Source organism: Balaenoptera physalus (genome assembly GCF_965194825.1).
Source record: "Balaenoptera physalus genome assembly, chromosome: 2".
Lineage (NCBI taxonomy): Eukaryota > Metazoa > Chordata > Mammalia > Artiodactyla > Balaenopteridae > Balaenoptera > Balaenoptera physalus.
Genome location: NC_138883.1, coordinates 25467637 through 25481275, shown reverse-complemented (window position 1 = coordinate 25481275; position 13639 = coordinate 25467637). Strand labels below are relative to the sequence as shown.

Sequence of the window (13639 nt, the reverse complement as noted above, 5' to 3'; positions counted from 1 at the left end):
TGTGGCTTGCGGGACCTTAGTTCCCCGACCAGGGATTGAACCCAGGGCACTCGTCAGTGAAAGCACAGAGTCCTAACCACTGGACCATCAGGGAATTCCCTAACTACTCTCCTTCTAAAGAGGAAGCTTGTTTGTTTACCTCTAAATATCTAAAAATACAAGAAAGCTAGGTCTAATCATTTTATTTAGTTTGTTTTTTCTATGTAATTTACATCATTAATCAAAAAAAATTTTTTGGGGGTCTAAGAACCACTGCTCTTTAAAAAAGAAAAGATTAGGCTGCTTTAAGGAGTTTATATTTTGACAGGAGACGACAGATAAGTATAAGAAATGAGGGGAAAATTTAAGGTAGTATAAAATCTAGCACTAAACTGAATAGCACAAGACTTGGAAGGCCACTAGAATTAAGAAAAAGGAGAGCTCAAAGTCAACTGTCTAATCAGTTAAGGCTTCATGGCAGAGTTGGGGAGTTGAGTATGGCATTGAAGAATGGCCAGCATTTAAACAAGGAGTGATGCAATAGGCAATATAGGCACAAAGCATGAACAGAAGCAAAGGATTTATTGCAGGCTCACAGTGTAAGTAGCACTCATCTTGAGGTCTGACAAAGTTTACAGAATAGATGCTATCTGTCCTCAAAGAGTTTACATTCTAAGGAAATTGCCACACAGACATACATCAAGACCAGTAACTAAATAAAAAGAATGGATCAAACACTGATATATTTAGGACAGCTGTGAAGAAAAGAGGCATAGCAGGTCCGACTGCTATCCTTTGAAAGCACTGCATATTAGGTTGGCCCTTGGCAAGCATCTGGAACTTGGATTCTGGGGAGGTTCACACCACTGCCAGCACTCACTGTGCCTACATTGTCTCTATAAACAATACAGTTTATGCTGAACACCTGCCTCCCCTCTGGGAGTCTGGATTTTGGTACCTGTCAGGCAGAGACTACCTACGTGCCATCCCCTAGTAACAATCTGGGCACTCAGCTTCTTTAGATCATGCTGATGCTGCTGGTCCAGGAACCACACTTTGAGAAACACTATTCTAGCCAAAATTAAAAAAGAAAACTCTGTCTCTTTCTAGCTCAATAAGAGATCATTTTATTCTTGACAAAGAACCCAAAATCAGATTGATCTGTACAAATAAAGATAACAAGGCAGCTCTGAAAACTTGATGGCATTTTAGACATTTGATATGGCACCAATAAGCTGCTTTTCATCAAAAGATTGGGTCTAATGTTCTTTAAGAACAGGGTATACATTATTATAATTAACATAGGTTTATGGTGTTAATAAAATTATCAAAATTATAGTAACAACCAAACATGAAGATATAGCCTATAACATACCCTTTAAAATTTAGTTTCTTTTTTAGGAAACCAAAAGAACATGTCTTTTCTACCTTAACTGTATCACTATAAAAAAGGCTTTGGGTATTGCCTTATATTAGAGAGGGGGATAGGTCCAGGATGCAAAACAAGCCAGAGAAGAGCCATACTTTCACAAGCATTAAGCCCAGTCCTCATAACAAAAAGGAAAAAAAAAAGCTTAAAGACGCTTAGTGAAAGAACAGTTGTGATCACCGAGTGTGCCATTTTGAGGTGAAAATGTGTGTGTGTATGTATGTAATGTGTTAGACCCAGGTAGGTATGAGATTCTATCCCTTATTTCATATCCTCTTCTGAGAACTTGACTTCCATTCTTGCCTTTGTATAGAATTTCTGGAAGGAAAGTAGCAACAATTGTTGTAACACTTGCCTTCAAGATGTGAGAGCAGGACTGGCCAGTGCTAGACATTTCTTGTCTTAGTACCACTTAGGGACCTTTCTGGTGCCCACGGGCCTCGTGGGTAACAAAGATTCCAAAAAATTCACTTGAACATTGTGAATAGTGTAAGGCCCAAACCAAGTTTCACATGCTCCCAGATCTTTTTCAAACAGAAAATACTGAGGGATTAATGAAAGGATGGGTGGGCTGTTCTTTTTTTGTACCTGATTTGTCCAAAAAAGAAGCCAAGAAGGCTCAGTGCCAGTGGAGCCACTTATCCACCCTAAGGAATGCAGGGAATATGTTGGCACCTAACCTAACTTTAAATCTTCACCCAATTATCCAAAAGAATGTTTTCAAGCAGGTGTGACCCTAATTATTGGTTCTCACTGCAAACAGAAACATGCTGCCCCTCCAGGCACTAGCTGGAGGATGATGGATGGGTGGGCTGGCACCTTCTCCCCTGGTGAATGTGCCCACCCAGCACTTTGCTCACTTTCTGTCAGGGGTAAAAGCTTGATGTAAGCGCTGGCATTTCTTTCAGCAATCTCATCCTATAGCACTGCTTTCAACTGAACCCTAACTGGGTGGAAATGAACTCCTGTCCTGCTTGTCCACTCTCTGTGCAGTGGGTAAGCACTGGTATTTTCTTTTCTTTCTTGCCTCAAGGGACATTAGTGAACCATTGTGAAAGCAAAACTACTCACTCAGGACAGAAGTCTGAAGGTTGTTTATGACAGAAAACCTTCAAAATCCTATTGCAGGTATTGCTTTTTCCATCATTTTTAAAGATTTAGGGATTGTGTCTTTCATAACTCTGAATATTTCCCTCCACGACTACAGCTTTCTGTCCTTCTTCCTTTCCGAGTCTCTCATTTCCCTTAAACCTAAAGTTCCATCTCCTGTCCCTAGAACTCCATTTTTTCAGTATTTGAGTGCTTCCAGTTTTGTTTCCCTTCTCAACCTGAATCTCTCAGTCAGCGCAAATGGACATCCAACTCTACCTTAACACCCTTTTGCTATCTTGCAAATGTTAGTCTTATCTAATCTTCTACCTTCTGTTCTAAACTTTCACCATTTATCCCAAGTCCTCAGTCCTGCTCTTACTCCCTTCCAGGACAAGGAGAATACGAGGCCTGATCAAGTGATCCAGTTAATGATTTCAACTTTCCTCCCCTACACCTCTAAACTTTTTGAAATCCTTACTCTGTCCTTCCTTCCTGGTTTCAGCAGTGGTCTTACTTCTTTTCATTAAGGCCAATTCTCCACCTATACTATCTCCCATTTCCCTGATGTAGCCTCTGAGGCCCTTCTCCATTATCATCTTTCTTCTCATATTTTCAACTCTTCCTGCGTACTTGTTTCTTCCTCTTGATCTGCAAAAATGTTCAACATTTCCACATACTTGAGAAAACATCTTTTCAACTTGACCTCTTCCTCGGGTACCCTATATGTCCTGCCTCCCTCTGCTCCACATCGCTTCTTCTCTTCACAATTAAACGTTCCTAAAAGGACTCAATATTTGCTGCCCACCCCCTCTGAGATCTGACTTTTGCTTACACCACTCCACCAAAGCTAGTTTAGTTTCAATTATACCATTTAATTGTCAAATCCCAGGACTACAGACATGGTTGGTCCTTCTCTTACTTTGGAAACACTTTCCTGCCTTGGCTTATAATAGTACTATTTTTCCCACCCAGAGCTGATGCTTCCTAGGGCCAATCGCCTTCTTTTCTCTGTATGTTTTCCATAAACAAACAAAAAAACACATTATTCCCACTGTTCGCTTCACTATGGCCTTCATGTGTAACTCCCACATCTATCTATCTCTGTTTCTCTCCCTCTCTCTCATTATGCTCCTAAGCTCAGTTCCATATTTCCAAAGGCATACTAGACATCTCCATGTGGACACTCCACAGGCATTTCAAAAACAATAAGCCCCAAACTACACTAAGGATCATCTCTGCTCATTCTCCTCTTCCTCCAAACCTTATTTCTATTAAATCTTAGTATATAATGTTCCACTGAGGAACACAGAGGTGCAGGTATGTTTTTGAGATAATGATTTTGTTTCCTTTGGATATAGACTGAGAAGTGGAATTGCTGGATCATATGGTAGTTCTATTTTTAATTTTCTGAGAAACTTCTATACTGTTTTGCATAAATAAATAATTACAGCATTATTTACAACAGCCAAGACATGGAAACAACCTAAGTGTGCAATGACAGATGAATGGATAAAGAAAATGTGATACACACACAGTAGAATATTATTCAGACATAAAAAAGGGAAATCCTGCCATTTGTGACAACTTGGATGAAACTTGATGGCATTATGCTAAATGGAATAAATGAGATAAAGACAAATGATCATACTTTTATGTGGACTCTAAAAAATCTGAAATAGAACAGACTGGTGGTTGCCAGAGGCTGGGGTAGTGTGTGTGTGTGTGTGTGTGTGTCTGTGTGTGTGTGTGAGTGAGAAATGGGTAAAGGTGGTCAAAAGATAAAAACTTGTCATTGTAGGAGAAGTAAGTTTTGGGGATGTAAAGTACAGCATGGTGACTATAGTTAACCCTGTATTATATACTAGAAAGTTGCTAAGAGAGTAGATCTTAAAAGTTATTATCACAAGAAAAATAATTTGTAATGATGCAAGGTGACTGACGTGAACGAAATTTATTGTGATAACCATCTGGAATATACACACGTATGAAATCATCATGCCATACACCCTGGACTAACACACTGTTATATGTCAATTATCTCAATAAACCTGGGGGAACCCCCACAACTTAAGTGTAAACCTGCCTGTCACTTAGAAGTCTGTGCATAATCCTTAACTACTTCTATGTCACTTTTCATAATCTCTTGGTTCCCAAGCCCTATACACATGTCTTTTCCAGGCCTTTATCATCTTTTGCGTGGGTTATTAAGCTAAATTCTTTTTTTTTGGCTGCACTGCGCAGCATGCAGGATCTTAGTTCGCCAGCCAGGGACTGAACCCGCGCCCCCTGCAGTGGAAGCGCGCAGTCTTAACCACTGGACCGCCAGGGAAGTCCCTTAAGCTAAATTCTTAATTGTGCTTTTTGCAATGACTAAATTTTCAATCCACTTTCCTCACTGCCACAAGAATTATCTCTCTAAAGTGAAAAATCTATTACTAATCTTGATGAATTCCTCCTGTTTATAAGGACAAAGTCCACATTTTCCTACTGTGAAATAAAATTTATGTTTTTTGGCAAGACGAGATAAATTCATTCATTCATTCATTCATTTGCTGCGCCGCGCTTCTTGTGAGATCTTAGTTCCTTGACCAGGGACTGAACCTGGGCCCTTGGCAGTGAGAGTGTGGAGTCTCAACCATCGGACAGCCAGGGAACTCCCAAGACAAGAAAAATTTAAACATAAAAAAATCTTCTCTGCCCTTTGGCTCCCTCTCTTCCCCTTACTGTGCATTGTGTATCTGCATTATGCATCGAGCAAACCTCCCCCATCGGCAGAAATACCTGCTCACATAAAGAGCAACATTCTCTTAGCAACAAGACAACTCCTTAAAAGATAACGTTCCTTCTTGTTCTTGTAAGGGGATGCTTAGATCTGGATGTGTAAACGGTCAATAATCCATCACTTAATATACAACTCTCTGTGTCAAAAAACTTATATAACTGTGCCTTGATTTCTAATGGCTGAACAGTTCTTGGAGCTTTCCGACATGCTGTTTCCAGGTAATAATCCTCAATTTGGCTCGAATAAAATGTTTCCATTTCTTTCTTTGATCGATTAATTCTTTGCCTATACTATATGGCATGCAAACCCCCTTATAATCTGGCACGAACCTTTCTAGTTTTATCTTCAAGCATTTCCTACAAGGTATCCTACACTCCTTCTTTCATGGCTGTGTTTTTGACCATACAATTTTCTACTGAAATACTCTCTCCTCTCCTACTCTACTGTGTAGCAGATTTTTCTAACTTGCTTTTCCACACATAGTTTAAACACTTAAGGGAAATCTTTATCCTCGACTCAGTCTCTCCCTCTACTGTGCCCATACAGCACCTTGCAACTTCCTCTATTAAAGAATACAGCTTTAGTGCTGTAAACACCTTATGAAAGCACCTGAATTCCTCCTTTAATAGTCCCTTCCTCAAAGACATGGAATGAGTTTTATATCTATGCTAGCACCAAATATTTCCTAAAGCACAAATGTACACTATTTAATAAATTAATGAAAATAAGATGGAAAGGTATTGTACTATACAGTTTTTAATTGATGATTCTCAAATTCAGCATTATGCTTTTATTGGGCCAATAGAGAAGATATCAATTTACTTAAAATTAGTATTTACTGAACACCTTCTAATATATACTAAGAACTGTGGTTGGCGCCAAGGCTACAAGAATTTCAAGGTCTGGGCACAGGGATAGGGGCAGGGCAGGTAGTAGGAAGGAGAAGGGGGCAGATGACAGGATTCACTACAATAAATGCTATAACAGCATCATAAACAAAGTCTTAAAGAAACAAAAAGGGGAAGGAATTAGTTCTGCTTCCACACTGAGAATATCAATGGAAAAAAGCACACATACAAATATGGATACAAAGCACTTCATAAGCTAACTTACGGAATAAATAAAGCTAAGCTGCTTTATTTAAATGTATATTTTCCCTTGCCTTATTCTTTAAAAAGTTATTTTTGAATAGATAATACATTCACAAAATTCATAAGGCATAAGAAAATATCCATTAACTAAGTAATTCTACAAATATTTATTTAGTAACTACCATGCACTGAAGAATAAAAACACAGGGCAGGGCTTCCCTGGTGGCGCAGTGGTTGAGAGTCTGCCTGCCAATGCAGGGGACACGGGTTCGAGCCCTGGTCTGGGAAGATCCCACATGCCGCGGAGCAACTAGGCCCGTGAGCCACAACTACTGAGCCTGCACGTCTGGAGCTTGTGCTCTGCAACAAGAGAGGCTGCGACAGTGAGAGGCCCGTGCACCGCGATGAAGAGTGGCCCCCGCTCGCCGCAACTAGAGAAAGCCCTCGCACAGAAACGAAGACCCAACACAGCCATAAATAAATAAATAAAAATAAATAAATTTAAAAAACAAAACAAAACAAAACAAAACAAAAACACAGGGCAAAGGGATAAAGAGGACGGGAAACGGGCTATTTTTAACTGAATAAAGGAATCATCTCATAAAATGACATGAGAACAAACAGCTTGTACAAAAAGAATCTGAGCATGCCTGATGCGTTTAAGGAATAGAATGGAAGCCAGTACTGCTGGAGAATAAATGAAAAGGAAAAGGAGATGAGGCGGGAGAGCCAGATCATCTAGGCCTCATGGCCTTAACGTCTGATTTTATTCCAAGTGTGATGGGGCTGTAAACAAAGAATCTGACTGGCCTTTGTCCTTGGTTCTTTACAGCAAGGTTTTAAACCCTTGGAATTTCTGGGAGGGATAGGAGTATCTGTTATTCACTGTGGACCCTAAGACCACACCTGAGTTTATGCTAAAAAGATGACTCAGGATGTGGGTTTGTTAAGCTAGAACGACCAGTGTCAACTTAGAGGGTTTAGGCTTGAAGTGATATTAGCATGACCTACTCGATAGGTGGAGGGCTAAAGACTGAGCTCAAGCATGCGGCCAATGAGTCAATCAGTCATATTCAAGTAGTGAAATCCCAATAAAAACTGTGAACACTAGGCCTTGGGAGAGCTTCCTGGGAGGGCTACATGCCCTGATTCCATGGGAAGAGGACATGGAAGCTCTGTATTCAGGACCCTCCCAGACATCACCCTACAGATCTCTTCATTGGATGGCCCTGATTTGTATCCTTTATAGTAAAATTATAATCAGAAGTATATTGAGTTTTAGGAGTTGTTCTAGTGAGTTAATGAACCTGAGGAGATCATGGGAATTCCCCTGAATTTGTAACCAGTTGGTAAGAAGCGTGTACAGCCTGGGGCCCTCCCAAACTTGTAGGTGGTGTCTGAAGTGAGGGTAATTTGGTTAAGGACCACGCCCTTAACTTGTGATGTCTGTGCTGACTCTGGATGGTTTGCATTAGAATTGAACTGCAGTATTGCACATTAGAAACTATAAAAGAAATGACACGGTTTCTATACTCTGTAGAAAACAGACTGAAGAGGCACAAGAGCAGACACAGGGAGACTGGTTAGGAGGCTACTGCAGTAAATGATGGTGGCTTAGACTACAGTGGTCGTGATGGAGATGCTGAGGAATGATTTTGTTTATTACAACTGTAGACCCTACTATATTTGCTGGAGGGTTGGAGTTAGGATTTTTTAATGGCTGTGTAGTGGCTGCACTCTACTGCTGGGGTCTGTCATGCTTGATTTATCTGATCTCCTGCTGACAGACACTTGTTTCTCATTTTCCCCCCATTACAAACAATGCTGCAATAAAGATGCTTACACCTAACTATTGTACTCTTGTGCAAGAATCTCTAGCTACACTATTCACTGACAATAAACTTTGAACAAAACATAGAATTGAGGTGTCCTAATATTGTGAACAAGCCATTTTTGCTAATATGTTCCAAATATTCCTTCATTTCCTACTTAAAAGTTTCTTCTCCCCTGACCACAGAAACCTAGAAAGTTAAAATCGAAAGGATTCTTAGAGGTCCTCTAGTTCAGTGGTTCTCAATGTGAATGTTATGGTAGATAATCAGAATCTCTAGGGAAATCTTTTTGAACCACAGACCCTCTCCCTTTCTGATATGCTCTGGGACAGTGGGAGAACTGGCATGTACTGTCTAGGTGACTCTGACCGTGATTCAGCCACTTTGAATGGCTTATCCAGCCCAATCCCTTTGTTTCCCAGATAAGGAAATTGAAACACACATTCTATACAGTGACAGAAGGAGAACTAGTCCCTCATCGATTTTCAGTGCTGCCAGCAATGTCTGAGCATATCAATTTCTTCCAACCCTTGACAACAGAAGGTATGACCATAGCATTTTTCATTTTTGCTAATTTATTAGACCCAAAAAAAGGTATCTCACCATTGTTTACAGGATGATTTATTAAAGAGATTCATCTGAGCTATTTTAGAAGATGACAACTGGGATTTCTACAGAGTCATTTGTCAGAAACAAAAAAATCAATTACTTGAAAACATAGGCTGGCTTAGTAACAAACTCTAAGCTCTCTGACTAATTTCACTCAGTCATGATCTTCCTTTACTTTGCTCTCAATTCTACAGAAGACATACTTGAGAACAGGATTTTCCTTACTGCTCTTGCCTATAACATAACCTACAGACCAAGAGTGTTTTAAAGGAAAACCAATGCACTTAATCTTCATTTTCCTTTCAACTTAAGAAAATCGTCTATTTCCCCGCTAGAATTAACATGACATAGTTTCTGAAAACTATACCATTAGAGCCACTTAAGTTCAAACAGACCACACAAAGCTGGTATAATGGTTTTAACAGGCTGTTCTAAGGATTTCTCACATATTATCTTGTTTAATCCTCACACTATTAAATGAGGAAAAAACTACTCTGAAGTACAGAAAGGTTAAGAAACTGCTTAAGTTAACAAAGCTAGTAAGTGGCAGAGCTGGGATTTGAACTCAGGCAATCTGACTCTAGAACTAGTACTTTACATCACTGAACTCTTTACAATCTGGCCCTAACCTACCTTTCTGGTGTCATCTCTTGCCAATTCTATTCATGACTGCCAGAAAGCATCTCCCATCATCTATCTTCAATCTAGCCACTTAAATGACCATACTCATAATTTTATAAACTCTATCCCTGTACCTGCCAAATTGTATTTAATTATGTTTACATGTCTCTGTCCTCGACTAACCTACAAACTGCTTGAAGGCAGGAACTGCGTCTTTTTGGTCTTGAATCTCTAACACACAAGCACAGCATCTGACACAGCAGAAACTCAACAGATATTTGTTGAATGAACACATGAATGTACATATTCTGTGCTCCTATCTCACAGAACAAGTTACTCTGTCTTTGCTCAGGCTGCTTTCTCTACTGACAACAGCCTTCTTGCTTTTCTGACTGGCAAACTCCTTATCATTTTTGAAGACTCATTTCAAATGGACAGAGAAAAAAAGAGGATAATGGGCCCAATTAAAAAATCATTTTTCCTTGACACCTCCTTCTTGCCTGGAAGAATTTCTTCCTCTGGCCCCCACTGCATTTTCCTAAACACCTATCGTAGCAGTTTCTGAGCTCTATTATTTTATTCCTTTCGAGACTGAGTTCCTGCTGTAGACTATGCACTCCTGAGTGCAGGGACAGTGTCCCGTTTATCTTTTTATCTCCAGTGCTTAGCATCACACCTGGTACATAACTGACCCTCAAAAAATATTTGTAGGGGCTTCCCTGGTGGCACGGTGGTTAAGAATCTGCCTGCCAATGCAAGGGACACAGGTTCAAGCCCTGGTCCGATAAAATCCCACATGCCACAGAGCAACTAAGCCCGTGCACCACAACTACTGAGCCTGTGCTCTAGAGCCCGCGAGCCACAACCACTGAGCCCATGTGCCACAACTACTGAAGCCTGTGTGCCTGGAGCCTGTGCTCCGCAACAAAAGAAGCCACTGCAATGAGAAGCCCGCATGCCACAATGAAAAGAAGCCCCTGCTCGTGACAACTAAAGAAAGCCCGCGCGCAGCAACGAAGACCCAACGAAGACAAAAAATAACTAAATAAATACAAACAATAGTAAAATAAATAAAAATAAATAAATTTTAAAAATACATCTGTAGAATGAATGAAATGCTGAAACAACATTAAGGTACAAGGACTAGTTTCCATGAACAACAGCTGACCTACCGTAAAACAGGCAGTAACACTGACTTCATCTAGGAGAGTAGTGCTTTCAGTGTTACTTTCTTCAGGATACCGTAAGTCTCCAAAGGAACTCACTTTAGGTAGAAAAAAGGGCTGAAGCCAAATGAAAATGGATCATCTGATGATTAATAAGGATGAACTCGATATCTAAGATATGATAAGCAAATCTTTAAAGTGGACCTCAATTTAATATAACTGTCAAAGTGTCTGTCCAAATGTTCCTGGGGGAAAGAATATAATTGTGCTGTATTTGAGTGGAAATGAGGAAAAATAAATATGTTAGTTACTTTCACTGAACTATTATAGAGTAGTTCCTTCAAAGATCTGTGATGACGTGAGCTGAATACTAATGCTTTATTGTGACTGGTAAGACTTACCTTAGAAACTCTTTGCTCTGTTCCCACAAATCTTGGGTCTCTTCTTGAGTCATATGTTTGTCCAGGTTACACACATTAGGTTTCTGAGAATATAACTTAAGGCACTGCTTCACCCAGTGCCACTGGTAACCTGGGAGGAAGGGGTTTGGGATAAAAATAAATCCTATACAAAAGATGGATGAGAAAAAAAGAAGAGGAGGAAATCCTCCATCAGTTAATCAGATCATGTATTTTTGTTGACATCCTTATACCCATTACATTATTATTTATTCCGTGTCTCCTTTTGCTAATGCTTCCAGTGGCTTCCACACATAAGCGTATATTCTCATTTCTATTCTCTAATTTTAGAGGAAGAGGAGTTCCTTCAAGTTAATAAAAAAGCTGTTTTGATGATGAATGTTAGACATCTACCACTATGCAAATATCTCTAGTTTTTTTGGGTTACCCTCAAGAGAAACAAATATTACACAATTATCAATTGTGTTATTCCAAAGCAAACTTCAGAACTGAAACTGACAAGTCACCCCTCAAATTTCACCAGGTATCATTTAGAGAGGTGGAAACTGCTTCCTGAAGTTACTACTTTTGTGATATCTCAGTGTTGCCTTTTTTGTTTTCTAATATCTGGCTAATGATTTTTTTTTATATTACATCATCTGTTAAAATAATTGGTGTGATTTCTGCTTCCTTTGAACTTTGACTACTATAAAAGGGAAGAAAGGTGGTATAGACATCTGCTCAGTATGCAAATACCTAACCATTTCTCCTCTGTAAAAGACGAATAACAATACTTAACTGGAATGCTACGCATGGTTAAAGATCCATTCATCAAACATTCAACAAATGTACACTATATGTACTTTCTTAAGAATTAGAGATAGGGCTTCCCTGGTGGCGCAGTGGTTGAGAATCTGCCTGCTAATGCAGGGGACACGGGTTCGAGCCCTGGTCTGGGAAGATCCCACATGCCGTGGAGCAGCTGGGCCCGTGAGCCACAACTACTGAGCCTGCGCGTCTGGAGCCTGTGCTCCGCAACAAGAGAGGCCGCGATAGTGAGAGGCCCGCGCACCGCAATGAAGAGTGGCCCCCGCTTGCCACAACTAGAGAAAGCCCTCGCACAGAAACGAAGACCCAACACAGCCAAAAATAAATAAATAAATAAATATTAAAAAAAAAAAAAAAGAAGAATTAGAGATAAAGAGATGAAAAACTTTCTCCTAAGTTCCTGGAGATAGAACAGTAGAGACGGTTATACAGATAATGCCTTTAGAAGTCTGGCTGTGAAAGGAAACAAAGGCTGAGGAGTAGTCACAGAAGAATAAGGGGGGAGTTTATCGTTTTTAGAGTTTGGAAAGACCTAAGCATGCTTACATGAGCAAAGAGCCAGCAGAAAGGAACTGGTTGAAAACAGAAGAGAAGAAAGGAACACAGCAAGGTCTTGAAAGCTGGAAGGGGTAAAAGAAGGTGGGATTAAAGGGTGAAGGGAGTAGTTTTGAACAGAAGCAATCCCTTTTCCTCTAAAATTGGAGGACAGGAATGGACATTCACTTATAAGTTGGAGGCTACTTCTGCATGTCATGTATTAGTCAAATTCTCCAAATAATTTAGGAGTAACAGGACTGTCAATATTTTTAAAGAAAAAAAAGAAGATATGAAAAAAATTTCCAATAACCTACTGTCTGCTATCACCACTATTTCACAAAATAAGAATATTATAATACCCACAAAGATATCACATCAAAGGAAGAATACTTCTGATCTAATTCAAGTTTGAACAGTGACAGGAAACTGAGTACTTTTATAGGCAGTCCATTCCAGACAACTGCTGTCTTCCTTTTATGGAGTTAAAATTTGCCTCTTTTTAATTTTTCATGCATTGGTCTCAGGTCCTGACACATACAGCAACCCCAAATCAGTTGTCAATTCTTCTTGATAAATGCCTCTAACTCTGTAGCTAACATTTACTGAGCATTTACTATGTGCAAGGCACTGACCTAAGTACTTTACCTGTACACCACATTTAATCCTAACCTTATGAAGTGGGTACTATCTTTAGACACATTTTACGTACGAGGAAACTGAGGCCAAGAGAGATTAAGAAACCTGCCCAAGATCATACAGTAGGAAGTGATAGAGCCAGGACATGAAGCCATGTAATCTGGTGTCAGACCTTAATCACTAGTATGCATTGCTTCCCACCCCTTTTTGTGTACGGCAAAATTTCAAATGTTTGATGCTGTCATGTTCCCACTCAGGTCTACTCTTCCCCAGGCTCAGCTTCTGGTCTTCAGACCCATCACCTTCCTGCTCACTCTTGTAAGGACAGCTTGTGGTATACTCAGGTTCCTTCAGAATAAGCAGGATCCGGAAGTAAACATAATCCTTCTGATCAAGTCAGAGTAAGAGGAGACTCCTTTCACATGTTCTGGACATTGTACTTCAATTAAATGCAGCTTACAATGGCAGGAAACATAACATAATGAGGTACCAACTCAAATGATGTGGCTTAAGTGTGAAGTCCTAGGAAACCTCAAATAGCAAGTACAATCATACCTCAGAGATACTGCAACTTTGGTTCTAGACCACAGCAATAAAGCAAATATTGCAAGTCACACCAATTTTTTGTTTCCCAGTGCA

General features: G+C 39.8%; 1 protein-coding gene across 1 annotated transcript in view; it reads right to left on the bottom strand.

The window, feature by feature from the left end:
- ALKBH1 (alkB homolog 1, histone H2A dioxygenase) overlaps positions 1-13639 on the bottom strand; it is a gene marked incomplete at its 5' end in the record, with an annotated part of 30360 nt that overhangs the window by 12648 nt on the left and 4073 nt on the right. Inside the window, one exon of the mRNA XM_082451390.1 lies at positions 11003-11165. Within this exon, the coding sequence (XP_082307516.1) occupies positions 11003-11165 (163 nt within the window). The remainder of the gene's footprint in view (positions 1-11002; positions 11166-13639) is intronic.